Consider the following 26,371-nt stretch of genomic DNA (forward strand, 5'->3'; position numbering starts at 1 on the left):
TGCTTTGGTTTGAGATTTGAGCCAACAGACTAAACCAGCATGATATGTTAGAAAAGCAGTAAAGCTGAAGGGAAAAAAAGTTATTCTTGTGTTGGTAAAGAAAATAGTTTTAAAATAGGAATGTCACTTTCAGATTAGTAATGGCTTTAGTAATGAGATTTGCAAACTTTTGCTTTTGTATTGTCTTTTGTTGTTGAAACATGCCCTGTTGGTTTGTCTGGAAATGAGTGAAATTAGTCTAGCAGCTGGTGTCATCTCAGTGCATTTTTTTTCTGGTGACAGTTACGTCACCATTATAATCTCCCCCATCAGCAGTCATGTTTGCTGCCCCATCAAAATCACCTGACATGTATCTTGCTATTTACACAGCATCAAGCACATGCCAAGTTCTAGTGGAAACCTAGTGGAAAGTGGCCAACTACAATTAAAAGTTACCACACTGATTCATAGAATTGTTAGGGTTGAAGGGTCCTCAAGGATCATGTAGTGCAAACCCCCTGCCATGGGCAGGGACACCTCACACTGGATCAGGTCGCTCACAGCCGCATCCAGCCTGGCCTTAAAAACCCCCAGGGACGGGGCTTCCACCACTTCCCTGGGCAACCTGTTCCAGTGTCTCACCACCCTCATGGTGAAAAAATAGTGGTGTCTCCTTTGAGCACTGAATAATCCAAAGAGCACAGTTACCAAACTTTTTTCTTTCTTTCTTTTTTTTTTAAATGAGGCTGATTAAGAACTAGTCAAAGCTGTGTAAAGCAGTGAACCAGCAATAGCAAGGCAGCCTCCCTGCCCTGGCACACTAGGGGCTTCTACCTGGAGCACTGTGTTCAGATCCAGAGCTCTCACCACATGGACCTGCTGGACCAAGTTGAGAGGAGGCCACAAAAATGACCAAAGGGCTGGAACAGCTCTGCTGTGAGGACAGGCTGAGAGGTGGGGTGGTTCAGCCTGGAGAAGGCTCTAGGGAGACCTTACAGCAGCCCTCCAGCACTTCAAAGAGGCCTAGAAGACGGGGCCAATTTTTATCCGGGCTGTTTCAACAGGACAACGGGTGATGGTTTTAAACTAAAAGATTTCGACTAAAGGTAAGGAAGAATTTTTTTACAGTGAAGGTGGTGAAACACTGGCACAGGTTGCTCAGATGTGGCAGATGCTCTGTTCCTGGAAACGAATATTCAAGGCCAGGCTGGATGCGCCTCTCGAGTAGCCTGACAGAGTTGAGGATGTCCCAGCACACTGCAGGCGCGCTGCACGAGATGACTTTCTAAGCCAAAGCATTCTATGGTTCTGCAGAAGGAGCGGTGTCAGGGCACTTCCACCCGTTTGACTAAGTTCTCCCAAGCACGCCAGCTGACGATTCAGACAGCGGAGACCAAGGGTTAACCGGGGAGCCCCGCTCGGAGAGACGGGGGCAGGCGTGCGTGAAGCCACACCACTACAACTAAATGAGTCTCACCGGGAGGCTGGGGAGGCACCACCTCTCCTCAGGACGTGAGGAAACACTGCCTCAGGCGCAGCACCGGGACCGACCCGCAGGCTCCCCGGCTCCAGCGGCTGCGCCTCCGAGATTCCCACGGGGGAGCGCCAGCGCGCAGCCCACTGGAGGCAGGCCCAGACCGGCCCCGCCCCGCGCCGCCTGCGGAGCAATGGCGCGTCCGCCTCGGCGTCACGTGAGGGGCGCTCCCGCGCCGGCGGGGGCGCGCGGGGCAGACGTGGACAGTACCCACAATGCTTGGCGGGAGGTAGCCGCCGTGGCCGCGCGCCGGTGCTGCCGCCGCTCCGCTCCGTTGAGCCAGGTAGCGCGAGCCCCTCCCCCTCCCGCGCCGCGCCGTTGCCAGGTGACGCGGCCTGCCCGGGGCCTGACCCGCGCCCGGGGCCTGCCGGCGTGAGGGAGGGCGAGGGACGGGACTGTGCTGACAGGTGCTGCTGTAGGGCTCTGTCTCCGCCTGTTCTACCCTGGTTCGGGTCTCAGTTGCCGTCTGCTCTCCGCTTTCTGCACCGGGCCCGGGGCGGGAGGCTGCTGGGGCACCGCAGGCTTTGCCGGGTGGGCGCGGGTCTGGTCCTACGAAGCGACTTGTCACAGGTGTCTCCGCCTTCCAGGCCGGCGCCCTGATAGGGGCTGCCGTGTTCTAGAAGGTGTCATCCTGGCCGCTGGTGCCACAGAGTCGGCTGCTTTAGCTCCTCCGCTGAGGTGGGATAGGAGCACCGGCGCGTCCCTCGTCACCGGCTGATCAGCGTTGTCACTCGAGCTTTACCCTTGGCAGCGAGCACGGGGCGCGGCGGGCGGGTTAGTGGCAGGAGGCCCCAGCTCAGGCCTCTTCGTACGCGTCGTACTGTAGCTGAAGCCTTTTGCAACAGGGATCCGTCATTCCTCTTGGGTGGCTGTGTAGGTATCAATGCTTTCAGATAAAAGTTTTGCAATATGAAGTGCTGTGAGCCTAGTTAAGTCAGTAACCACGTTAGCTCTTCCTGCTCTGGCTGCCATTGCAAATTGTGCAAATGATGGTGTCAAAGCTACCGTGTGGTGGTGGATGGGAGGATCAAATCCCCCAGCTTTGCAACGTAACTTGTTTCGTTCCCTTTTTTACAGATACTTGGCTCTGTTTCCGTGGTGTGTTTTTGTTTCTTCTTTGGGGAAAGGATTATATAGGCTTGTGATTCAGGATTATTTCCTTATCTGACCCTATCTGATCATGTCAAAGTGGCTTCATTTCTTGTGCCCTTCTCTAGTGCTTTAGTTTGTAGTATGGACTTCTGAAGTATGCTCTAGAGTGAAACAATTAAGACTCCTGCCTGCATAATGCAGCTGTCATAACCCTCAAAAGTGTGAACGCTGAATTGTCCAGCACTGTGAAGTACACATGAAGTCAACACAGAAACTCTGCATCAAACACGTGTGCAGCTTGAAACTGCTTCCCAGTTTTATGAGAAGTTATCATGAGAGGTAGACATCTTGACAAGAAATGGCTTGCTTGATTAAGTTGCTGCTGAAGGCCATCAAGTGCAGGAGGGTAGGCTTGCCATTGCAATGGATCTGCTTAGAATGTCTTTCAAATTTTTTGCAGTTAGACTGGTAAAAAAAATTATAATATCCTCAGCAAACCATACTCACAGGTCACTTTCAAACACTTCCTTGTGAAAGAAGTTATGAGAAGATGTCAGACAGGTATAAAAGTTTCCATCAGATCATAGATTGGAGGACTGTGACGTATACCACTTCCCGGAATTTTTCTAGATGCTGTGTCAGGATCAAGTACCAGCATAATACAAAAATAAAGGAGATGGTAATTGAATCTCTCTTTTTGTAAAAACACAGTAAAACAGGCTCTGGTTTCCATCATCTGAGATTTCCTGCTCAGAAGAGGAAATAAAATTGAAGCCGCGTGTGACAATGCCTATTTGTGAAAGCAGTGGAGGTTGACATGTATGATAAATTAGACAGCTTCAGGGAGGGTGGAGTAGCAGAGGAATTTCAGTTCACTCGTATCTGTCTATGGCCAGCTTTCTCTGTGTTCCTTTTTCCATGAGTTCTCCCAGATCTCATTGCAGGGAGGGCTGTGAAGTGTCAGTGGAAATCAATAAAGATGATCCAGGAGTAGATGTGCACAGGAAAATGTAAGAATAGCACAAGCATGGAGTGAAATTTCTATGGTGTACTCTCCCTTTTGGTGATTGTTTGGGGGTCAGAACTTTGCTGACTGAAGGGTAGTGATATAGTTTTAATAACCCTTGTATTCTTTCTGTGAGCTTTTCCTGTTGCCTCATGAATTCGTGTAACATTTTAGCATCCACAACATCCTATAATAAGCAGTGCCACTGCCTAACTGCATGTGTGGTGAGGGACCATCTATGATACCTGTGAGCCCAACATGTGCTGGTTGAATTTTATGCTCCTCCATTCTGTCATTGAATGAGTAGAACCCAGAAAGTGCTTTTGTTCTAGGTTTATGCAAACATTTATTTACATATAGAGTAGCCATAAAGATTCAAAAGAATACCTCTAAAAGGCTCTTCATCCTTTTACTTTGTCTCCGTTGTCTGTGTGTACTTGCTGTTAGTGATCTCTGTATTCTTTGTCCTTAGTTGTAGGAGTATAGCAACTACTATTAGACTGAATATTGAAAGTGTTAATGCTTAGGAGATGCAGCTATGGTTGTGTTGTATTATGTTCCTGAAGTGTTCAGGTTTCTGTTCAGAGATTATAGATCAATTTGATTTACTGTTTGAGGTGAATGATGGAATTCAGAGTCAAAGGTTGTGTTACCCTTTGGTTGTATTGTGCATTTTAAATGGCTGAAGTAGTGGGACTTCTCAACTCCACTTAAAGAACATAGGAACATTTTAATATTTCTATTATTGTAGTTTTCTTTTTACTTGAGTACCTCTTGAGTCATCTCCCTGGGGGTGCACTCAGGCCTTTCCAGTGAGCATGCCCTTAACAGAAAGAGCTGAAGCCAGTAAATAAGTTCATTAACCTTTCCTGTTTGTTCTTATCTCATCAGACAGCTCAACATGAACTGTAAGTGTGAAGATCATTTTAAAAGTGAACAGAACAATATTCTTCCATTTGAGAGCTGGCTACAGGATTCTGAGTTCCTGCAGTACTGTCCTATTCACTGCCTTAAGACAGGACGTGGGCCTATGTTACTTTGTTCACATTAGGTGTTACTGAAGTTACTTGCTTCATCAGAGGAAATGCAGATCCATGAAATTACATTCTGTGCAGGTAAGTTAATGAGGGGAATTTTAAACTTTACTATCACATCATTGTCCTTATGTTTATATTGGTACAGCTCTCAGGATTCTCCTTCAGGACCAAGTAGAAGTAGTTATTGTCAGAGAACCATTAGAATTTAATGCTCATCTGCAATTCTGTCATGCTCTTGAGCTGCTGCCTTGGGTATATGGTTAGTAGCATAGTTTGGAAAATAGTTGCCCTGAATTGTCCCACTGGGAGCACATGCATAAACTCAAGTAGAGACAGGTAAAGGTTTCTAGAGCTGAAGGTTTAATTTTCAAAATGCTTCACTCCAGTAAGCTAATCTAGAGAAAGTTGTAAAATTGTTTTGTTTTCTGGTTTTGTGTCCTGCTGATTGAAGTGCTTTGTACAACAGGGAATTCTTTACTGGAGTGCTGAAATAACAAGTGTACCTGATAAAAACCCAAGAGGGTAGGCAGACTACAGGAGACAGTGGCTTCTGCTGCTGTTATGACTTTGGTGAGAGTCTGATATGCTATTGAAGTAACATACAGAGTATTAATTTGGCATTCCTTCAGGTAATGTGATGCATCTCTCAGCAGGACAAAGTGTAACTTCTGATGAAGCTGAATTTCTTACATTGAAAATTGCAACACATTTTCAATGTTTTAATTATTATACATTTCTTTCTGTCTGAGGAGTAAATACTCTTGGAAAATTGGAATACTGATTGTTACTCAATAATTACCTTGATGTTGATATAACCTTTGTGTGGTGGGAAATAGGGGAGGTGAGAGTTCAGGGGGAAAAAAGTCTATTTCCTCTCTTATGAAGAGGCAGTGCTCTTCTGTCAAAATCCGGATGCCTAACTTCAGTATACAGTCCTTCAGTTGCTAAGGCTTCTAGAGCTCCCTTAATGCCAGAGTGTGAAGAGTGCTGTAGTGCTGTAAACAGTGTCAGTGTTGCACACAAAAGCATATTGCAGCTGTATTCAGAAATCTGTTTTCTTTTGCAGTTTGTCAGTGTATGGTACTTGAGTAGCATCATCTGAGGGAGGGAAAAATGTTGTTGGTTTTTTTTTTTTCCTAATCTCTTAAGTGGTAGGTGTAGTATATGGCAGGAGTCTGCAGAGCAGTGTTAGGAGTTGAGGAAGTGTTTGCTTTTGGCTTCGTATAAATTCTAGCAGTTCGCCCACTTGTAAGAGGACAAAGTTGTGTACTAATGCTTAGCAGGTAAATAATTATTTTAATGCTTGTCTTTGTTAGACTTTTGGATGTTTGGATGTTTTGATTTAAAATAAGGTTTGAAGAACCTGAAGGTTTTTAAAATGTGTCCTGAGTCTTGAAAGACTGTCTGTAGGCTAAGTGTTTATATTGATAAATACCAGCTATACATTTTCTCATTCTGACTGAGAAATGTTTAAATACACAACCTTCTAGTTTTTAAGTGAATATATTCCACAAAGCATAATTGTGTTTTGAAAATTAATTACTTCCTAAGGAAGTATCACTTTGAACATCCCACACTTCCTCCTCCTCCAGGCTTTATATGCTCCATATAGTATGGAATATCTCTTTGGTCATTTGGGGTCAGCTGTCTCAGCTGTGTCCCCTCCCATATTCTTGTGCACCCCCAGCCTGCTCACTGGTGGGGGAGTGTGAGAAGCAGAAATGGCCTTGACTGTGTGTAGGAAAGTGGATTGCTCAGCAATGCCTAGAACATCCCTGAGTTATCAACACTGTTTTCAGCACAAATACAAACCATAGCCTCATATGAAATACTGTGAAGAAAACTAACTCTATCCCAGCCAAAACCAGCACGTACTGTAAAAGCATGTGGGCTTTGCAAGCACCATTTCAGTCTGTTCAACGTTTGTGCAATACTGCTGGACACATTTTGGGGATTTAAAGAAAATGGAGACCCAGATAATAACAAAGACATTTCATGTTTAAGAAATTGCATTGTCCCTTGGGAGAACTGGAGAGCATTCCTTGATGTCCTGATCCTCGATGTCTTTTTTGATAGTATGTAAGTTGTGTCTCCCTCTGTCCAGGGTACTTAAGCATGTACTAAGTAACAACACTTTGATGAGAGCAGATTAATGTTACTGCTTGGATCACTTTTCCATCTGGCATATCTTTACAGCTCATGTTTTCCCTCTCCAGCTATCGTTCTTGTTTGTTTAGGCGATAATTGGTGTCTCACTAGACAAGAAGACTCACAGTTTGAAAGGTGCTATTAAGGTCAAGTAAAAGTGTGTCAGTCTCCACAGGTCCTTCTAGATAAGGATTTATGGCAGTTCAGATAAAAATATTTGAAAATGTGATACTGAAGGCAGATGTACTGCTGCTGTGTTATTCCATTCAGACTAACAGGTCCTATGCAGTTGGGGCTAATCTGAGTTACAACTGAAAATCCTCTCTTTGCCCTATTTTAAGCCTAAGACCAGTAGACAGCTTGGGAAGTTTAATAAATCACAGTTGGTTTTGCTTTTACTTTCATTCTAATTCCTTCTGATTTGTGTTGTGTTGCAGGTTGTCGTTAACTCTCTTGGCAATGTCAATGATTTTATCAGCCTCTGTAGTCCGTGTGAGGGATGGACTCCCACTCTCTGCATCTACAGATTATGACCAAAGCACAGGAATGCAAGAATGTAGGAAATATTTTAAAATGCTCTCAAAGAAACTTTCTCAGCTTCCTGATAGATGCACTCTGAAAACTGGGCAGCATAATATAAAGTAAGACTTGTCTTATATATGTATTTGCACCTTTTGGATCTCTAAGCTATTATGTCATCAGTTCTCATTAGAAATAATTAATCAAATTAAGTTTAATTCTTGACAGTACTTACATATCAGAAATTTAAATCTGAAAAATTGTAGAAAGCTTTGAAACCTACTCAAACTTTGGTGGAAGTTCTAATTTGAAATAGGCAGTATTTTTATAAATATGTAAGTCCTTGGCCTACTAGAAATATTTATTTTAACTTTCAATATTGTTATTTGAAAATGACCAGAAGTGTTCTTCCTTATGTTAGTTCAATTAGTATTTGTTTTCTCTCTTTGATCTATGCAAATTGTAAAAAAGTATCAGAGTACTTTCATCACTCAGTGTTTCTGAAAACTTTTGGTTAGGATGTTGCAGAATTAAGCTGTTTTATTGTACTTTTAGAATTTCTATTGACTTCAGAGAAAACATGCCCTAAAAAACAACCATAACTCAATAATTATTTCATATGGCACACAGGGAATAGGAAGGGCGGGAATGGTTTTTCTAGTGCAAAGGCAGTGCCGAATAGAATAGAATAGAATAGAATAGGTTGGAAGAGACCTTCGAGATAATCATGTCCAATCTATCATCCAACACCACCTAATCAACTAAACCATGCAACCAAGCACCCCATCAAGTCTCCTCCTCAACACCTCCAATGATGGTGACTCCACCACCTCTCTGGGCAGCCCATTCCAGTGGGCAGTCACTCTCTCTGTGTAGAATTTCTTCCTAACCTCCAGCCTAAACCTCCCCTGGTGCAGCTTGAGACTGTGTCCTCTTGTTCTGGTGCTGGTTGCCTGGAAGAAGAGACCAACCTCCACCTGTCTACAACCTCCCTTAAGGTAGTTATAGAGAGCAATAAGGTTTCCCCTGAGCCTCCTCTTCTCCAGGCTAAGCAACCCCAGCTTCCCCAGCCTCTCCCCATTAGGCTTGTGCTCAAACCCTTCAATAGCTTTGTTGCCCTTGTCTGGACACGTTCCAGCAAGTCAACATCCTTCCTAAACTGAGGGGCCCAGAACTGGACACAATACTCAAGGTGTGGCCTAACCAGTGCAGTGTACAGGGGCAGAATGACCTCCCTGCTCCTGCTGGCCACACTGTTCCTGATACAGGCCAGGATGCCATTGGCCCTAGTAAAGCCTTGATTAGCTGAATGGAGCCTGCCTACTCTACTGCTGCACCCAGCACTTTCACAACAATGTTTGGTTTTGTTTTCTCTTCACGCTTTTGGGATTTGACATTTTTTTAAAACAACTATTCCAAAATATTTTTAGGTAGTCAATGTCATAGTGTACCTGCATGACAACACTGAATAATGCAGAAGATATTCTCTTTTCCCTATTGCATCATGAAACTTGGATTATCATGAAATGATTCTTTGAATCTATTGTTTACTCAGAATTTTGCTTTATATATGATCCTTCTGCTGAGTATTGGTAACTAGGTGCACCTGTGTGTAGTTGGAAAGTCAGCTGCACTTTAAGTGAACTGAATTCTGATTCTAGTTTAGATAGGCACTTTTAAATGAGGTGAGTAATTTCATCCTAACCTCTAGCACATGTGAGCAAGTTCTAGAGTTGGAAAGTATGCCACCTGCATGATCCTAGGACGTCCTCAACCTTCTCTGCCTCCCATTGGTATATGTGAGTTTCCAGCATTTCTCAGGGTTAGGCCCAGCATCGACTAATTTTTCCAGTCAATACTTCTTTTTACAGCCTCAGATGTAGTTTGTAAACTTAGCAGCTTAAAACAAACCTCTAAGAATGAAATGTAGGGCTGAGTTGGGATATTTTTTATTGCTTAAGTCTTTGATTACTTTTAATAGTGTAAGTTATCCACCGAGATTATGAAGACATTTGAATGTGTTGTAAAGACATGAGCTTCATTTAACAAATTCTCTAAAAGCAGTAGGGATATGTATATTGAAAACTGCCCCTTTCTAATTTCCTCTTTGCCCTCTCTGGTCATCTTTGCAACTTTGGACATTGTCTTTGGACAATGATGAATCCAGTATTCTGTTTTATTTCCTTACGTGTTAGAAAGAGCCAACTGCCCTCGCCTCCCAGTCTGAAGATAAGCTTTTGCATTTTTGGGATGCACCAAATCATGTGTTCTCCATTTGGGTTGAATAAAAAGCTATTATGGGGCATAGCTACTGTTGCTGTGTCATAAAAGCTCTGTAATTTCCAGTTCCGTGTGTGAGAGTGTGCATGTATGTATACAACACACACACATATGAAATTTAGATGTGTAACACAGCTCCTCATCTATTCAGACATCATGGTGTTAAAGTAAAGCCTTGCCTAAAAGTTCTTTTTCTTCTAGTGGTGTTGGTCTTTTCCATAAATGTAAATTCCTTTGCTACCTCAAAGCAGATTTTACTTTTCTGATTATTGAGTGTGAGCTCAGACTAGCAAGCAGTGAAATACTTGGATCTAAATTTGAAATTTTGAATTTGTTGTCTCAATTACAGCTTTATAAGTTCTCTGGGAGTAAGCTATATGATGTTGTGCACTGAAAATTATCCCAGTGTCTTGGCTTTCTGCTTCCTGGATGAGCTTCAGAAAGAGTTCATCACTACTTACAATATGATGAAGACAAATACTGCTGTTAGACCATACTGTTTTATAGAGTTTGGTAAGCATCTGCCTTTTTTCTCTTGATTCTCACACTAAGACAAATACATATTTAAATAGAGGGGCAACTTAATGCACACTAAACAGAAGTTTCCAAGGCAGTTTATAGCTGTATTTCAGGTGGATTTAGAATCTAATGTGACTCCTGTTAGCGTCAATGAAGGATTGTTTCTGTGGGCATTAAATTAGGCTGCTTGAGTTTTATCCAAACTTGTTTATAATCTCTCTGTGCATTCCAGCTGCTTTTGGTTTAAGCTCTGTGTGACCAAGTCTGGAGCTCGTCCTCTCCTACTTAGTAATACTGGGAGTTGTTTGACTTCATGCCTGCTGAAATACTTAACCTGTAAGCACACTGAGCTCTATAAATTTCCCAAGTAAAGGACCGCGGTTTGGTGTTTGCCCTTAGCTGTGCTGGGCTTTTTTTTCGCTATGTGAAAGGGAGAGATTTTTATTTGTCTTATGATACAGCGAAGCATTTAATCTTCTGTCATGCAAGCTCCAAATACAACTAATCTCATACACAGCAGATAACAGCTGTTAGAGATTCCATTAAGGTCTGTCGATTTAATACTATATGTTAGGCAGTTACTTCAAATATTTTTATAAAGTGCATTAGAGCAAAGCGAGCTGCAGGTTTAGAAATAGGGGGGAAGATATTCCACTTGGTTAATTCCTGCCTGTAATTCAGTCAGACAATTTTAAAAGCATTCTTTATAATACTGTCTTCCTTACAAAGATTTCAGTGAAAACTCTTTTCTCTTTTTATTAATTCTTTTTGTCCCCACACCGCCTTTGTTCTACTCGTTGTTAATTTAGAACATAGCTCTCTTGCAGTCTTTGTGTAATAGGATATTCATTTTCTCTGCCTGAATATTTTGCAAAAGCTTTTCATACTCAGGTAAGTTTATATTTGAGTGCAGGAGTGTGATGGTGAGAGAAGGTTCAGTTCTGCCCTCCTCCCCCCCACGAAACCACAGCTAAGTCAGTCAGAGAAACAAAATGGTTAAGAGGTGTATTTTACAAGCAGGATGAAAGGCAGATGAGTGTATGCACAATATACAATATTTACAATGTATACAGAAATGTGCAGCAAAGAATGTAACACAGAAAACCTTCCCTCCTCCAGCGAGGAGGGTCCCCCCAAAAGCCCCCTTTTCCCCCTTCCTCCCTTTTTTTCCCAAAAAGGGTTAGAGAGAGAGCAGTAATTATTAAGGAGGAAATTCTGTTAGTTAAAAGCGTATGCTAAGCAAAGAATTAGTTTCTTACCTCATTAGCTCAGTTAGCTCAAGGTCACAGTATCACAGTATCACCAAGGTTGGAAGAGACCTCAAAGATCATCAAGTCCAACCTGTCACCACAGACCTCATGACTAAACCATGGCACCAAGTGCCACGTCCAATCCCCTCTTAAACCCCTCCAGGAATGGTGACTCCATCACCTCCCTGGGCAGCACATTCCAATGGCGAATGAAACCTCCATCCAGGTCAACTCCATCCAACACAGAGGAAAGACAGCATCTACTCAGGCAGACTGGAACAGAGAGAACCGACTGAGGTTCAAACTGAACTAAAATTTAAAGTTGCATTCTACCAATCTACCAATGAAATTTGTTTAGAATATCTTTGTTTTCCTTTTCACACCAAAACATTCAGCCAGAGTGTTCCAGTAACTGTCCCTTTCTTAAAGGCACAGCCTAAAACTGTCACAAGGAGTTAATTTTTCATAAGGATATTTTACCAAATTATTGTAAAAGCTAGAATGAGTGTGGTAAATCCATTCTGTTAGTAACACATTCAGGCTCGTGCAGGGAAGAATCATTAGTTTATTCACAGTTATTAAGTAATTAGATTTCTAGAGCTTAATTTTTCTTCAGAATTAAGTAGCTCATGATATGTTAGTCACAAAACAGAAATAGCATGAAAAAAGTCCAAGAAAAATGCAATCTTTTCAAAGTATATATTTCAGTTTATGAATTATGTAGTATGTAAAGCTGCTGCATCTTGGATCATTTAATAAAAGTCCATGAGGTTATACCTTTGTATTTTAAATTTCACACAGATAATTTCATTCAGAGGACCAAGCAGAGATACAACAACACACGTTCTTTGTCAACAAAGATGAATCTTGTTGACATGCAGACAGAAATCAAGCTGAGACCACCTTATCAAGTTTCAGTGTCAGAACTTGGTTCAGCTAATGGCTTCACAGGTTTACCTGTGCCAGAATACAGGGGTACTGGTAAGATATCTGCAGGTAAGTTTCAGGGTTTTGGTTTCATATACTTAAATATGCAGGTAGTAGAACTAATCTTTGTTACTATTTCTTTAGAAAAGCTTTTTCACTATGATGTTCTTACAGCATAAATCTGCCATTATCTTCCATGTATTTGAGCTTAGATGTCTCTTTTTAACTCTACTCAAAGTGGCTGTCCTCCCAAAGTAGTCTTGAGGGAGAAGTGGGTCTATTCAGTAGAGTAAGTCTGCATGAAAATAAGCAAATTAAGATGATTATTGAACAAGAGAATTCTTACCAAGATGATCTTTCTTTTTCTGACCTTTCAAGATTTATGAAGTTTTGTATTACCTCTGTCAAGTAATACCTAGTGATGACACAAGCTAAGAACATAGTCTCGGGAGTTAGAGCAGCTTGGAGGGAGAAGCATCTGTGACAGTGAAAATCCAAAGAGCTGTGCTGACTAAAAGATGTTCTAAAATAAGTGCCTCTTGTATGATGTTAATAATAGCAATACTTGCCACATTCATGTAAGTAGTCATTAATTTTTCAAAACTTCATCTATTCCAGGTAGGAGGTAAATATGGAATTGTGTGGTTGAACTGGATTAAAGATTTGTGTTTTTGAGTGAAAATTCCAGGTCAGTTTGAAGTGCATCTTTAGATATTTTCCAGCAGGACAGAAAACTTAAAACTCTCCAAGTCCTTGCACTAAGACATGGATTTCACATGTAAAGCTAACATCATCTGATTCCAGTATTGCAAGTTTAGTGAAGCAAAATCATAACTAGAATAAAAGAAAGTGTTGCTTTTAAGTTGTTAAAATCTTCCCCCTTTTTCACAGAAGTACCTCTGTCTATAAAGCTAGTTATCCTGGGTAGAAATACATCAGTACTGCTCATCTTACAGTGTCAAGGTGAAAATTCAATCATGAATTTTAACAGCTCTTCCTTTAGGTATCTAATATAAGAGATCAGCTTAATTTTGTGCAGTTTATATGTATTTTCCTGTCTCTCAATAGAATCTCTTTGCCATTATTATCTTAATTGCTTTACTTGCTCTTAAGGATTCCTCTAGAAGGTTGAAAACTACTTTCTGCTAAAGATGTCTGATTTGTACTGGTGGGGCCCTGATCCTGAGAATTCTGGGTATTGTGAGGCAGTGTAGAAATAGCTCACAATCTCTGTACTTGCAATTTAGAATAGAATAGAATAAACCAGGTTGGAAGACACCTTCAAGATCATCGCGTCCAACCTATCATCCAACACCACCTAATCATTTTAACAGTGTTAGAGATTGATTCTGGAAAATTAATAAATAAAAAGTGTGAAGATATTTTAATTGTTTAGAAGAGTGGAATCTTCTATACATCCCTTTACAAACAACCCACACATATAAACAGTAGATGAGTAAAGGTATGTAGTGCTGGGATACCATTCCTTTGCTACTTTTGATGCTTACATTGTTGCTTTTTAAGTTCTAGTGTACTCCTGGCTTGTGGAAAGGTTACGGTGGCAAAGTGGCAATTGGTTAACTCTGAAAATTCTCTTGATTCAAACTTCCTGCAGCTGGAAAAAAAAAAAGAGAATCAATAAGCACAAGAGAATTTGGCCCATGTCTAAACTGGCTGTATTTTCAAAGTTGTCCATGTAGTAAGAGATGAGGTTTTTATCACTTCTCTGAATAAAAAGTGTTGGGAGATCATATGGGCCTAAACTAAAATGCATAAGGAGCATTTCCCTTTTTACTGAAATGAAAATTAAACAATAATTGGCAGATGATCTTCCAGTATATTTCACCTACCTTTCCACAAGTTGTCTTACAGAAGCAGTTCTGTTGTCCTCTTTCAACGTCTACTTTCTTCTGTTTCCCCTTTCAATTACTTTTAAGTTTCTTCTTCCTCTGAATTCCGTAGATCTCTCTGTTCAGTTATCCACTTCCTTCCTTGAATTGCTGTAGAATCTCACCAAGCAAATGGCTGTACATTATGAGAGGTTTGCACTTTGCTCCTTCTTCAGCTCAAGTTTTAGATGCTATTGAATACGTGTCTTTTTTAGCAAGTCTGATAATAGCTTTGTAATTCTTTGCATTCATCGCTTCTCTCCATCTTTAAAAAGAACTTTCTCTGGATATTTGCTACCCACTCAGTTGGCTGGACTTCAAAGTTTCTCCTTTGCTCCAAGTATAAATCTTCACAAGGAGAGATAATTTGCCTGGTGTACTTTCTTGAATAGGTTGTCCTGTTAAAAAATGTGACTTGCTCTAAGAGAATAAAGTGTGTTAAATCAAGTTGGATGGCATGCAGAGGGAGGAAGTTAGATAGATGCAAATTTTGTTTGGTTAAACAGTAACAGAATTTGATGTCTTAGTTTTGGCTGTGCTGATGAAACATTGTGCGTTGCTTGCATATACTTGTAACTGGGTAAATACCCAAGGTCTAGTGTTCAGGCCTCCTATGCTGTTCAAGTAACTGAACATAGCAGCCATTTTCCATTAGTGACAGTTGTGATTTTGTAGTGAGGAGTAGGAGTAATTACTGTGTGTGATGCATAAAGTACAGACTATGGATAGAATTTTGCTTCAGAGGTGAACGTCTGTGTTTGGCAGGCATTAGAACTATGGTGACAGCATGCTGATCTGTGATGGTTTGGGTTAGGATAAATCTGCTGTTTTCTGAGAATTTTCCCAATGAAGGAGCAGTTGTCAAATCAGAGTTACTTTTGCCCAATGGTGTACTCAATGGTTTGTTTTGTTTTCATACATTTTATCTTTAAATGAACGTCCTTCCAAGTAGTACAGTTTCTCACATTGGGTAAATTTCCTAGATTTTAATTGAAATGTTAGCATTTTAATTAAGAATTTGTGCATTATTTGATCCTTTGTTTGCTTTAGAGACTTTTTGATATGGCAGTTACCATATCTCTTCAGATTTACAGATGTGCTGACTCAAGGTCAGCTGTCCTTTACCCTGCCTTCTCTGATGCTCCTCTTTCATTCTTCTGGTTTTGCCTTATTTATATATATATTTTCTTTATTTAAATGAGTCTTGTTGCTTTGATTGTAAAGCTATAATGTATCAAGCCCTGCAGAGCTTAATTGACATCAGTAGTTGTTTGAAATGTCCTTTGAAGTTTTTGGATTTGTTTTTGTATTTTAATAAGAAAGAAAAGTTAGTATTTTAGGATCTTTCTTACACTGTCTTGATTTAGCTGACGAAGCTCTTTACTTTTCTCTCTGTGGTTCTCAAAGAAGTGTTTTAAATACCATTTTACCACCTGATGCTTTAAAGTTACCCCAATAAATTTGGAGGATGGGATTGTGTAGAGCACTGTGCGTGGAGAGCAGTGAACAAATGGTATCCACCAGTTAATGAAATACAATTACTTTTGGCTAAAACCAGTCACACACACCTGCAGCTTTTTGCCGCTCTGTAGATAAAATGATGTAAAAAACCCAAACCACCCAGTCACTGAAAAAGTATGGTATGGTATGCAAATAGTATATGTAACCTTAACTGAGTGGTTGCTGCTAGTATTCCTCTAACACGTACTACAGTTAGAGAAGCTCTGAAAGTTAGAAATGGGTTATGGTTTTGTTTAGAAAATGCAACTAATTGCACTATTAAATTTAGAACAAATGAGTTAACTAATTTTGTGGTTTATTTTTAAGTTACCCCACACTCATAATTAGACAGCCCTGTCTCCTTATCAGTGTGAAATAGCTTTTGTCATTATTTCTTTAGGTTCTGTAACTTCATAAACTGTTTGGAAAGCTTTTTTCCTGGATTTGTGCAATGCAAACAACTGGGATTGACACCCTTCTCTCTATTAATGTTACAGTTCATTAACCTCATTATTCACATCTTTACACTTCGTTGGTTTGAACAGAATGATTTAAGTATGGCTCAGCACTCCCATTGTTTTCTCAGCCTTGCCTAGACTGTCAAGAGTTTTGCATTGTTTTTTTCATATTTGCTTTCTGTTATTAATTATGGAAAGGGACAGTAATGAGGAACATACACAACTGCTGTGTACTTGTGACCTTAGATAAGCCCAAAAGAGTTGGTGTGCGTGGAAAGAAAAGTGTGTTTTATTTTTCATGTGTTTTGTAAGAGACTTCTGTGCACTATCTGGAAGGTCTGCATAAGGTTGTGATAAAGATACTAGCGTGGTTTCAGAACTGTCTTCTTATTTGTGTCTTTGGTAGCACTCATGGGCTGTGTTTTTTAAGGTAGGGGACTGCAATAGCTTTGCCTCACAGTGTTCTGTTAAGTAAACAAGCTAAATCAGTCTCAATAGCTCTGCTAATGCATTAGTGTTAAATAAAAGTGGAGGTTGTGAGAGGAGCTTTAAGTATGTGGCTTATTAGCTGACTACTAATTGTGGACAAATTTCACTAGCAGGTGCATTCTTTGCCACTGATTTCTTGGCAAGTTTTAGGAGCCTTCAGTACCATACTGAATAAACTGAATGTATTGAGTTAAAGACTAAATATAAAAGACAGTTACATATGTGAATTGAAGGAGAGAATACTTAAATGTTATGTTGAAATATTTGAGATATCTCTTCTTCTTAGAAAATATGATTGACATTTTGCAGTTTGTTTCGGTGATCTCTTCTTGCACTGTATGCCACTGAAAAATGAGTTTGCTATTTTATTAAATTTCTAAGGACATTGCTTTGACCTTTGATACTTTTTTTTATCTACTTTGCAGCTCCTCATCAGCGTCTGGAACCTGTGACTCTGACAGGGATTGTCTCATTTGTGCTTAGTCTGCTATGTGGGGCTTTGAATTTGATTCGTGGCTTTCATGCCATAGAAAGTCTTCTGCAGGTATTGTACATGTTCACAAGTTATGCAGCATAGCAACATAATGTCACCCTGGAAGATGGGTATATGAGTTAAGTCTTAATAGTTTTATTTTCAGAAATACTATTTGTGAGGTCAGACTTCTGTTTATGAAACCTATATTGCTAGTGATCTGTGCATCCCTCTTGAGTGTGATGCATCACTCATTGAGGCTGTGAGTTTCAATTGCAGTAGAAGGTGGGTGGCTGATTCCTTCCCTAGGTAACTTGGTAGCAGTGAGTATGTGAACATAATGTTCTGTTTTCTAAATCTATGCCAGGATATGGGGTGTTTAATTTTAATAGATGTTATTTAAAAACATTTGAGAGAGACAATGGACAGCTTTGAAAATCTGGTCTTTCCTTTTACTTGAAAGGTCCACAGAGCAGGGATCATGAAACAGGTTTTGTAAAACTGTTTTACTTTTTTTTAAACCTTTTGATTGTTTTTTAATAAACCTTCTTTAGTAGGATGCTTACTTCTCTTTGTGTGCTGAAATGATCAATGTAAGAGAAACTGTCAAGTGATTTCTTCTACACCCCCTCCCCCAAACCAACACCAGCCCTTCACTAAACAACCTCCCAACAAACATTTGTTTATGTGAACTGTCTGCTCTGACCCTTCCTGTACCCTTTCTTCTTGTTCTATTTCTTGTGCTACAATGAAAACAGGAGCGCTTAATGATTTTAAGCCGTTCAGGTGAGCGTGCTAATAGCACTTGAAAGTATGCACAGACAGTTCATGTTTGTTAGTTACCAAAGGGGGAAAAAAAGTGAAATTAGCATTAAAGGCTCTACTGTTGTGGTGATGGAGGTAGAAACTAAAACATTATTGAAGTTTTCTGAAAGAAAGTGAGAATCCTCCTTCTTGGCTAGTGAGATAATCTTTTTACTCAAACATACCTCTGGACTTCATCACTGCAATGCTTTTGCTACCTGGGAAGTAAGGTAAAGCAGATGACCTGTACTCCAGTTGTCTTACATATGTAAAGCTTTAATAACACAGTAGTGTGTGAGGTGTCATAATTTCCTGAAGACTAATGAATAGATGAACAGGGTTGATCAAACCAAAAACAATTCAAAAGGAGGACCTTGCGTGGAACACTTTGTTCTTTTCAAGAACAAAAACTAGAGTGAGATAATGAACGTGCATCTATTTTATCCCTAATCAGATTTTTCTGTTAAGCACAATTCTCTCTGTTTATAAATAGGAATGAATTTAAATACACTGGAGTACAAATAGAACTGAACAGATTTGTACCACACAGTTTCTAGAACTTTTCTGTAGCTGAAATTTTAAAAAAGGAATGCCAAAGTTAGCTTAACCTATTCAAGTGATGATAGGGCAGCCAGTTAATTTCATTCTGGATGTTACTGCATCTGGAGGTAATAGATGGCAGTATGGATGGAAGATGCTTTTTCATTTCTGGCAAATGAGGTGCATTCAAATCCGTTAACATTTCTCTTAGTTTACTTTATTATGGAAAACCACACAATATGTAGGGAGAGGTAATCCAAAACACAATTAACTGAGCTTCTCCTGAGACATCATTCAAAAGCTTCTCTCTGAGTTAGTGTTACCTTTTATAATCAGTGTTTTTATTTAGGTATTAGCAAAATTCTGCTACAGTCTGTAACTATACTCCAGGAGATGGGCAGTTAGAGTCAGCTAGTTTTGTGAAAGCACTCAGAACAAAATCAAACTGCAGAGTGCTGAGGCAAAAGTTTTGGTGGAGGAGGGTGCTGCATTGTGTAGGTAAGCTTTATATGCAGACATAGAAACTTTTTCCACGTCAGCACTGTGGATGGAAATAATGCACACCGAGCATACTCTGAGGAGAAACAAATAATAGTTCCAAATGGGCCACCTTTTCAAAATTATATTCATTATCAAGGAAGACAATTTGCATGAGTACCCAGTGTTTTCCTGGGAAAGTTTTTGATTGTTGCAGATGTTTGTTTGAATTGCAGTTAGAATAATCATTGAGCATGTAAATTTATTCTGCTCCACTCTATAGAAACCCATTTGAATAACTTGGAAGAAGTTTTGGTTTATTTTGTTTTTAAACACTTACTAGAAAGATCTATCACTTAAAATCATTTTTTTCTATCTCTTCCTTCAAGAAAACTTATTTTTCCAATAACCTCTCTTTGACAAATGGATGTGCTTCCGTTTGCTCTCACGGCTGTGAAAGCAGAGTTGCCTGCTTTACAGTCTGTGGAATTTTACCGCACCCTAGCGGCCAGTTGCTGTCTTTCCCTGCTACCTTGTTTCCTGGAGGAGGGCACAAAGTGTCTACAAAGTTGATACTGAAGGTAGTTACCAGTGTTAAGACTTGAATTTGTAAAGCTGTCTGGAGAAGGTAAGCATCCAGTGTTAGACCTTTAAGCTTTTGAAGTCTCTGCGTGAGTTGTCCATTGTGAATAAACATTTGGGTCATATTCCAGATCATGCTAGTTTCTTTCCAGACATACAAGTAAGCAAAGATTAGTGCTAATTCTCTTGATTTAGCATAGTATGGGGATTACTACAAATTGTGGTGTGAGATTATTTAAGCATACAATAATGAACAGCTTTCCTGCTGGAAATATCTGGTACTTCACTGCAGCATTGAAAAGCAGGGCTTTTTTGTTTTCTTTTCACAGAATGAAGGTGAAGATTTCAGCTATGTCATTGCGTTTTTCCTTGGAACAGCAGCCTGTTTGTACCAGGTGTGTTCTGCTTGCGCGATTCACTAGAGTTTAGAAACGTTACCCAGTCATGTATAAATGTCATCATGTTTTCTTAAATGCCACAGACACTTTAATAGGTTAATTATAAAAAATAATTTCTTCTCTGTTTTATTTAGTTAATCATAATCATACACTAGATTGATACAAAGGGCTTCTGTTTGCTGGCATTTTTCCCCAGTTAATTGATTAAGAGATTAGATGTACTTTTCTGTCTGGAGCTTACAATTTATCTCTAAAGTCACAAGCAGTGGAGGTTATTTAATTTCCTTAAAGCAGTAAATTCATAGTTGGAAGTAAGCTTAGCTATGTGACAAAATGTCTTGCTGTTTACCTCCTTTGTGAAGATTAGAAGCAAATGCAGGAATACCTAGGCATTGCACCCCAGAATTTTCCTCACTTCCTACATTATTGTGCTTCTCCTCCCTTGTCAAAGCTTTCAGCCACTTTCCACTGTTTTCCTTTTGCTGTCTGATGTTTCATGTTGCATTTCATGTCTGTAGGTTTTCCATTTCCCCATCTGAATTTTACTTTCCTGTATAGTTCGTAGCAAGGTATTCTGGTGCCCACTGGCATTTGTCATTTAGTGACACTACTATTAAGTGTTGCTATGACTGTAATCACTGTCATGCTCAATTGCTGTTATTGTAATTCTTCTGACTTTTAACCTCTTGCACTTGTGGAGCATGCAGACTCCACATGTTTCTTTCTGATAATGTTTAGTACTGTGTCAAACCATAAAAAGAAATTATGTCTCAGGATATTTCTTTTATTTCAGCCTTTTCCTCAGTCAGCCTTTTGTCCAGGTTACCTGTAATCTCCATTCTCTGTAACTTACATCCAGCAAAGTGTCACAGTATGACTTCTGTTCTTCACCACTTGCTGACTTTTCATCAGCTTCTGTCTTTAATTCTTCAGATTGGTGTTAATTCTCCATGCCAGCAATTTGTGACATACCAGATAAGGCAGAGCTCCTCCATTCTTCTTTTTGTGTAGAGAAGAAAAAAGGCACATTCTTCCCTCCTCTTCCAAGTCAGAATCCTTATTCTTTATGAAGTGTTCACAGAATCACCAAGGTTGGAAGAGACCTCAAAGATCATCAAGTCCAACCTGTCACCACAGACCTCATGACTAAACCATGGCACCAAGTGCCACATCCAGTCCCCTCTTGAACACCTCCAGGGATGGTGACTCCACCACCTCCCTGGGCTGCCCATTCCAATGGCGAACAACTCTCTCAGTGAAGAATTTTCTCCTCACCTTGAGCCTAAATTTCCCCTGGCACAGCTTGAGACTGTGTCCTCTCGTTCATGCCTGTGCATTGAGCTGTCAGGACATACATGTTTCCCTCACTGTCTGACTGGAATAGAGCTGCATTAAAGAAAGAACCCATGCAGCTTGGAATGTTGGCTTTTTCTTAATATTCAAAATACATCTGATGAGACTCTTGTTTCACACCCTCTGCTGTCAGTCCTACAATATGTAACTGGTCAGTTTTCAGAACTAAGGAGGCTGTCAGTTCTCTGTCACATTCTGATGTTCATTTGTCACACTTAGGAGTTTGTGAGATTAATTCCATGTGTTGCATGACACCACATTTCACTGTCAATTCACCTACAAGATGTCCATAATGCTGTATTGCCTTGTGCAGTTACTAGCCTAGCAGTGTGTTTCTAGTTTCCAAGAAAATGTTTGCAACCTAGGTGCCCAGGCTGACTGAAAAAAGTAGCACAGAGGAGCCTTCTACAGAAAAGCATCATTGGTAACTGCCATACTTACACTTTTCCTTAACAGAAGGGAAAAAAGCCCTCAGGGATTTTCTTATAGTAAGGTGTTAAAACTGCAGTGTTTTGGCCTTTTGACTGGAGCTCTGTTCTGTAAGTGGCAAATCTCTAAATTCTCAAACCTAGACTGCTGAAAAGATCAAACAGTTTTTTGGTAAAATTTGGTTGTTCAACATCATGTTGCATTGAGACATTTTCAAACTTACAATATTTTTGGTTTTGCTTTTAACCCTTTATTAATCATTTCAATGAAGCATATCCTGACTCTTCCTTTAATCTTGGATGCAGTTATTCATGTGTTGTCAGTGAGGGTGACAGTGCTGTTAAATGATCTGCATTTATATTGCTGAGATCCTAGTACCAACTAATTGCTCTTTCAGATATGATTTATAAAACTGTCAGCAGAAGTAGGTTGCATTTGCTTTGCTCAAAAGGGCCAAGTGGGTTCAGAGGACTTCCATCTAGTTCTGAAACACACAGATTACTTATCTTTAGATTTACTTTGCTTTGGAGGAAGGACATAGGAATCTTACTGATCCTGTCAGTACTCACATCTCTTGAAGATATTTAGATATCGAGAAATCCCAAGTAGTTCTGTTAATCTCAGCCACGCTCAGAGTGGAACTGCGTGATTTATAGGAAAGAGGTTGAATTTCAAACAGAATATAAAGTAACCTCAATAAATTGCATTGTTCAGTTGCAATTGTGCAATGCTTTGGCTCTTCTTTGAGGAATGTGAAGAAATGAAAAGAAATTTAAGTAGAGTTTCTCTGACTGATAAAACGTGTCAAATGCCCAAGGAGAACAGAAATGACACTTAGATAATCCGGTGATGGATGCTGTTAAGAATTTGTGTGAGCATGGTTATATATCCACTGGAAACAGATTTGGAATACAAAGTAGGCCCAAGTGATGCTGTTATCTAGCTTACAACACAACAAAAACTTTCTTCAGCAGACAGAAATGATTAGGATCCAGAAAGGGGCAAACAACTTTTGGGTAGAAATCAAGGAAGAGTTAAAATGATATCTGTATAAAAGTTGTGTCCTTTCAGAGATGGAAACGGAGGCGAGGGATTTCTAGTTGCAGTAGGAAGAAGGCAGTGTAGGGAACTCTGGGCTGTCATGACCTTCTGCTTAACACCAGAGCATGCAGAAGCTGACCCTTAACAAATGGTATCATGACAGCATTGTGGTGTATTAGCTCTCCAAATGTGATGATCCACCTTGCATGTCTGTCCCATTGCTTTGCCTGAAGGAGGCTTAGCATTGCCTCTTGTTCCTTCTCCATTGCTTGAGTGGAACAGAGGGTGTTTTGTCCAGAGATTACCAAGAACACTTGGTATTAGGCCACTCATCATTGCAGACTGTAATCAATTATTATGAGATAATGTGTTCTCAAAGAGGGTTTAATGGAAGCCAAATGTAGCCTTGTATTGATGCACTTTTCACCCTTCCAGGACTGCTAAATTGATGATGTTCTTAACATGTGTTTGATTTAGACTTTCACTTGTGAGTTTGACCAGGTAATGTTTCTTCAGTGAATGTTATTTTCCAGGTAGCAATCTGTTTTCTGTTTTATTTCCTGACAGTGTTACCTGTTTGTGTACTACACGGGCTGGAGGAATGCCAAATCCTTCCTGACCTTTGGCTTAATATGCCTGTGTAACATGTACCTGTATGAACTGCGCAACCTGTGGCAGCTCTTCTTTCATGTGACTGTGGGAGCATTTGCTACCTTACAAATCCGGCTGCGACAACCACAAGGAAAGTCCCCTGATTACAATGTCTGACAAGTCCTGGAACACTTAGAGGCAGTCTTGTCCCAACAGTTATTTACTCTCAGGAATGTAAATCTGTTCTCCAGAAGAAGAAGCTGTCTCAATGGGGCTTTTTTTTTCTCTTTTTTTTCTTTTTTAAATAAAGCAATGTGAGATGCCTCTGGATGTTTTTCACTTGGTTAAACTTACTCCCTGTCTTTCCCTCTTTCCTTCCCTCTTTCTTTCCTTCCCTCTTTCTTTCCTTCCCTCTTTCTTTCCTTCCCTCTTTCTTTCCTTCCCTCTTTCTTTCCTTCCCTCTTTCTTTCCTTCCCTCTTTCTTTCCTTCCCTCTTTCTTTCCTTCCCTCTTTCTTTCCTTCCCTCTTTCTTTCCTTCCCTCTTTCTTTCCTTCCCTCTTTCTTTCCTTCCCTCTTTCTTTCCTTCCCTCTTTCTTTCCTTCCCTCTTTCTTTCCTTCCCTCTTTCTTTCCTTCCCTCTTTCTTTCCTTCCCTCTTTCTTTCCTTCCCTCTTTCTTTCCTTCCCTCTTTCTTTCCTTCCCTCTTTCTTTCCTTCCCTCTTTCTTTCCTTCCCTCTTTCTTTCCTTCCCTCTTTCTTTCCTTCCCTCTTTCTTTCCTTCCCTCTTTCTTTCCTTCCCTCTTTCTTTCCTTCCCTCTTTCTTTCCTTCCCTCTTTCTTTCCTTCCCTCTTTCTTTCCTTCCCTCTTTCTTTCCTTCCCTCTTTCTTTCCTTCCCTCTTTCTTTCCTTCCCTCTTTCTTTCCTTCCCTCTTTCTTTCCTTCCCTCTTTCTTTCCTTCCCTCTTTCTTTCCTTCCCTCTTTCTTTCCTTCCCTCTTTCTTTCCTTCCCTCTTTCTTTCCTTCCCTCTTTCTTTCCTTCCCTCTTTCTTTCCTTCCCTCTTTCTTTCCTTCCCTCTTTCTTTCCTTCCCTCTTTCTTTCCTTCCCTCTTTCTTTCCTTCCCTCTTTCTTTCCTTCCCTCTTTCTTTCCTTCCCTCTTTCTTTCCTTCCCTCTTTCTTTCCTTCCCTCTTTCTTTCCTTCCCTCTTTCTTTCCTTCCCTCTTTCTTTCCTTCCCTCTTTCTTTCCTTCCCTCTTTCTTTCCTTCCCTCTTTCTTTCCTTCCCTCTTTCTTTCCTTCCCTCTTTCTTTCCTTCCCTCTTTCTTTCCTTCCCTCTTTCTTTCCTTCCCTCTTTCTTTCCTTCCCTCTTTCTTTCCTTCCCTCTTTCTTTCCTTCCCTCTTTCTTTCCCTCTTTTCTTTTTTTTTTAAAGGAAGGAGCCAAATCCAGGATTGGAAGAGAAAAATGGGTCCTATCTATGCAGTCAAATGTGTGTAGGGACACCCAAGTTTGGGGAATTTGACTGGTGGCATAGAAAAGCCTCATGGTAAAGTTTATTAATGGGAGAAGTGTATAGGGTATGTGCTCTGCATATCATGCAAGCTCTTCACTTCCAAACTCAGTTTTGCCTTTGTGAGGCAGTAGGGGTAGGCTAAATAATAATAACAATGCTATTGCATATTAGCAAGGTAGATTTGGAATGTGTAAGCTACTAAATTTGGGAATGTTTTGTTTCACATTGACATGTATATGAATGTTTTCTTAATTTAAATGTAACCTGGAAACTCTTTCTGGGCATCAGCTCTATGGCATCAGTGGCCTGACCTGTCTAATGCTATTTTTTTTCCATTTATGATTTCCCTTTAATTATGCTTTGAAAGTGATGTACGTGGACAGCATTTCTTTCAGTAGTTCATTGTTCAAAATCCTGCCACTTAACCCAGGAGTTTTGCACGCTTCCTCTGTTTGAAGTCTGGAAAGGTTGGAAGGAAATGGATTGGTGAGTAAATGGAGTGACTTGTACTTGTTGGGCTGTTGCTGTTCTTTTTATATACTTTTAGAAATGGCTGAATGATTAGCTCAAACCTGAGATAAACAACTGGTGACAGGAGAAAAAAAATAAAAGTCAATCTGATTAGCTTAAAGAAGAAAAGCCCAGGGATTTCATTTATCTTTGTGGCTTTATGTGTTGGGTATTCTTGTGCTGGGATAGAACCCCTGGGATCTAGATTTGCATTTGAGATATGTGTGCTTCTGAAGTTGTTAAATCAACTAGCAAACCTCAAACACTTGGAAAATGGCATTGCAAACATACAGTAGCACCATCAGTTACACTGTTTGTTTGGGGTTCTGTTACAATTACATGTCAGTTGTTTGTGATGTCATAGTACAGATAGCTCGTGTCCTGGGTTAACACAACCCACTCTCACAAGCCTGTCTCCCTCCACACAGACAGGAGGGAAAGTAACACAAAAACCCTCTTGAGATAAAGTTTGCTTATTTTAGCATTCAGCACCAGCAAAGGTGAAAAGCAGTCCTTTGCCATTGTAAGCCAATGATTGAAAAGTATAGCTGTTCATCTGTTGAGGCTAGAAGCAGCTTTTATCTTGCTTACAAAGTGTAACAGAATCTTTACGCCTATCTTTTCAGTTTGTCTCCACTGATAGGCAGGGAAGCTGTTAGGAGTGCCTGAAGTACTGCTTAGTTTTTAACTCAAGCTGTTATGCACGTAAGAACTCTTGCATCATTTCTTCAGTTTGTGTATTGGCAGAGAATCTTGTTTTCTCTGAGACACCTTCCTGCTACGCCTAAAGATGAATGAGAACCTCCTTTGTCGTAGAATCTGGAGCCGTTATTCCATCCCAGTTGTGCTGGTGTTAAACTAACTGCTGATTAGCAAGTATAAGGAACAAATGTGACTGTCAGTGTTACAGATGTCAGGGCTTTGTTTGCCTTTGTTTTTTTTTGCAGCACTGATAAAATTCCCATTTCAGAAGGAACAGTTAATGAGCATGACTGTGCTTCATTAACTGATATTACTAGGTGCTAAAAACATGGCTTTTGAACAT

The 26,371-nt window shown here is 40.2% G+C and overlaps 1 protein-coding gene across 5 annotated transcripts; it reads left to right on the forward strand.

Moving 5' to 3' along the window:
• Window positions 1-1,695: 1,695 nt before the first annotated feature.
• Window positions 1,696-23,638, forward strand: SEC22A (SEC22 homolog A, vesicle trafficking protein). Of its 5 annotated transcripts, XM_068139005.1 has the most exons (9): window positions 1,696-1,796; window positions 4,503-4,726; window positions 6,653-6,723; window positions 7,234-7,437; window positions 9,945-10,108; window positions 12,166-12,360; window positions 17,053-17,171; window positions 19,832-19,897; window positions 23,291-23,638. In XM_068139005.1, the coding sequence occupies exons 4-9, from the start codon at window positions 7,256-7,258 to the stop codon at window positions 23,489-23,491; spliced, it is 927 nt and encodes a 308-aa protein (XP_067995106.1). In that variant the 5' UTR covers window positions 1,696-1,796; window positions 4,503-4,726; window positions 6,653-6,723; window positions 7,234-7,255; the 3' UTR covers window positions 23,492-23,638. The 5 variants fall into 5 exon arrangements, with proteins under 5 accessions (XP_067995106.1, XP_067995101.1, XP_067995105.1 ...); XM_068139000.1 differs by lacking the exon at window positions 6,653-6,723; XM_068139004.1 differs by lacking the exons at window positions 1,696-1,796; window positions 6,653-6,723 and adding an exon at window positions 1,855-1,920.
• The last annotated feature ends 2,733 nt before the right edge of the window (window positions 23,639-26,371 follow it).

The sequence above is a fragment of the Melanerpes formicivorus genome, unplaced genomic scaffold (genome assembly GCF_026170545.1).
Source record: "Melanerpes formicivorus ecotype bairdi unplaced genomic scaffold, bMelFor1.0.p_v2 SCAF_5, whole genome shotgun sequence".
Taxonomy (NCBI): domain Eukaryota; kingdom Metazoa; phylum Chordata; class Aves; order Piciformes; family Picidae; genus Melanerpes; species Melanerpes formicivorus.

Excerpts from the sequence above, each read along its gene's own strand:
- SEC22A (XM_068139005.1), top strand. The coding sequence starts at position 7,256 with ATGTCAATGATTTTATCAGCCTCTGTAGTCCGTGTGAGGGATGGACTC. Across the intron at positions 7,438-9,944 it reads ACTGGGCAGCATAATATAAA|CTTTATAAGTTCTCTGGGAG; the intron begins GTAAGACTTGTC and ends TCTCAATTACAG. Across the intron at positions 10,109-12,165 it reads ATACTGTTTTATAGAGTTTG|ATAATTTCATTCAGAGGACC; the intron begins GTAAGCATCTGC and ends AATTTCACACAG.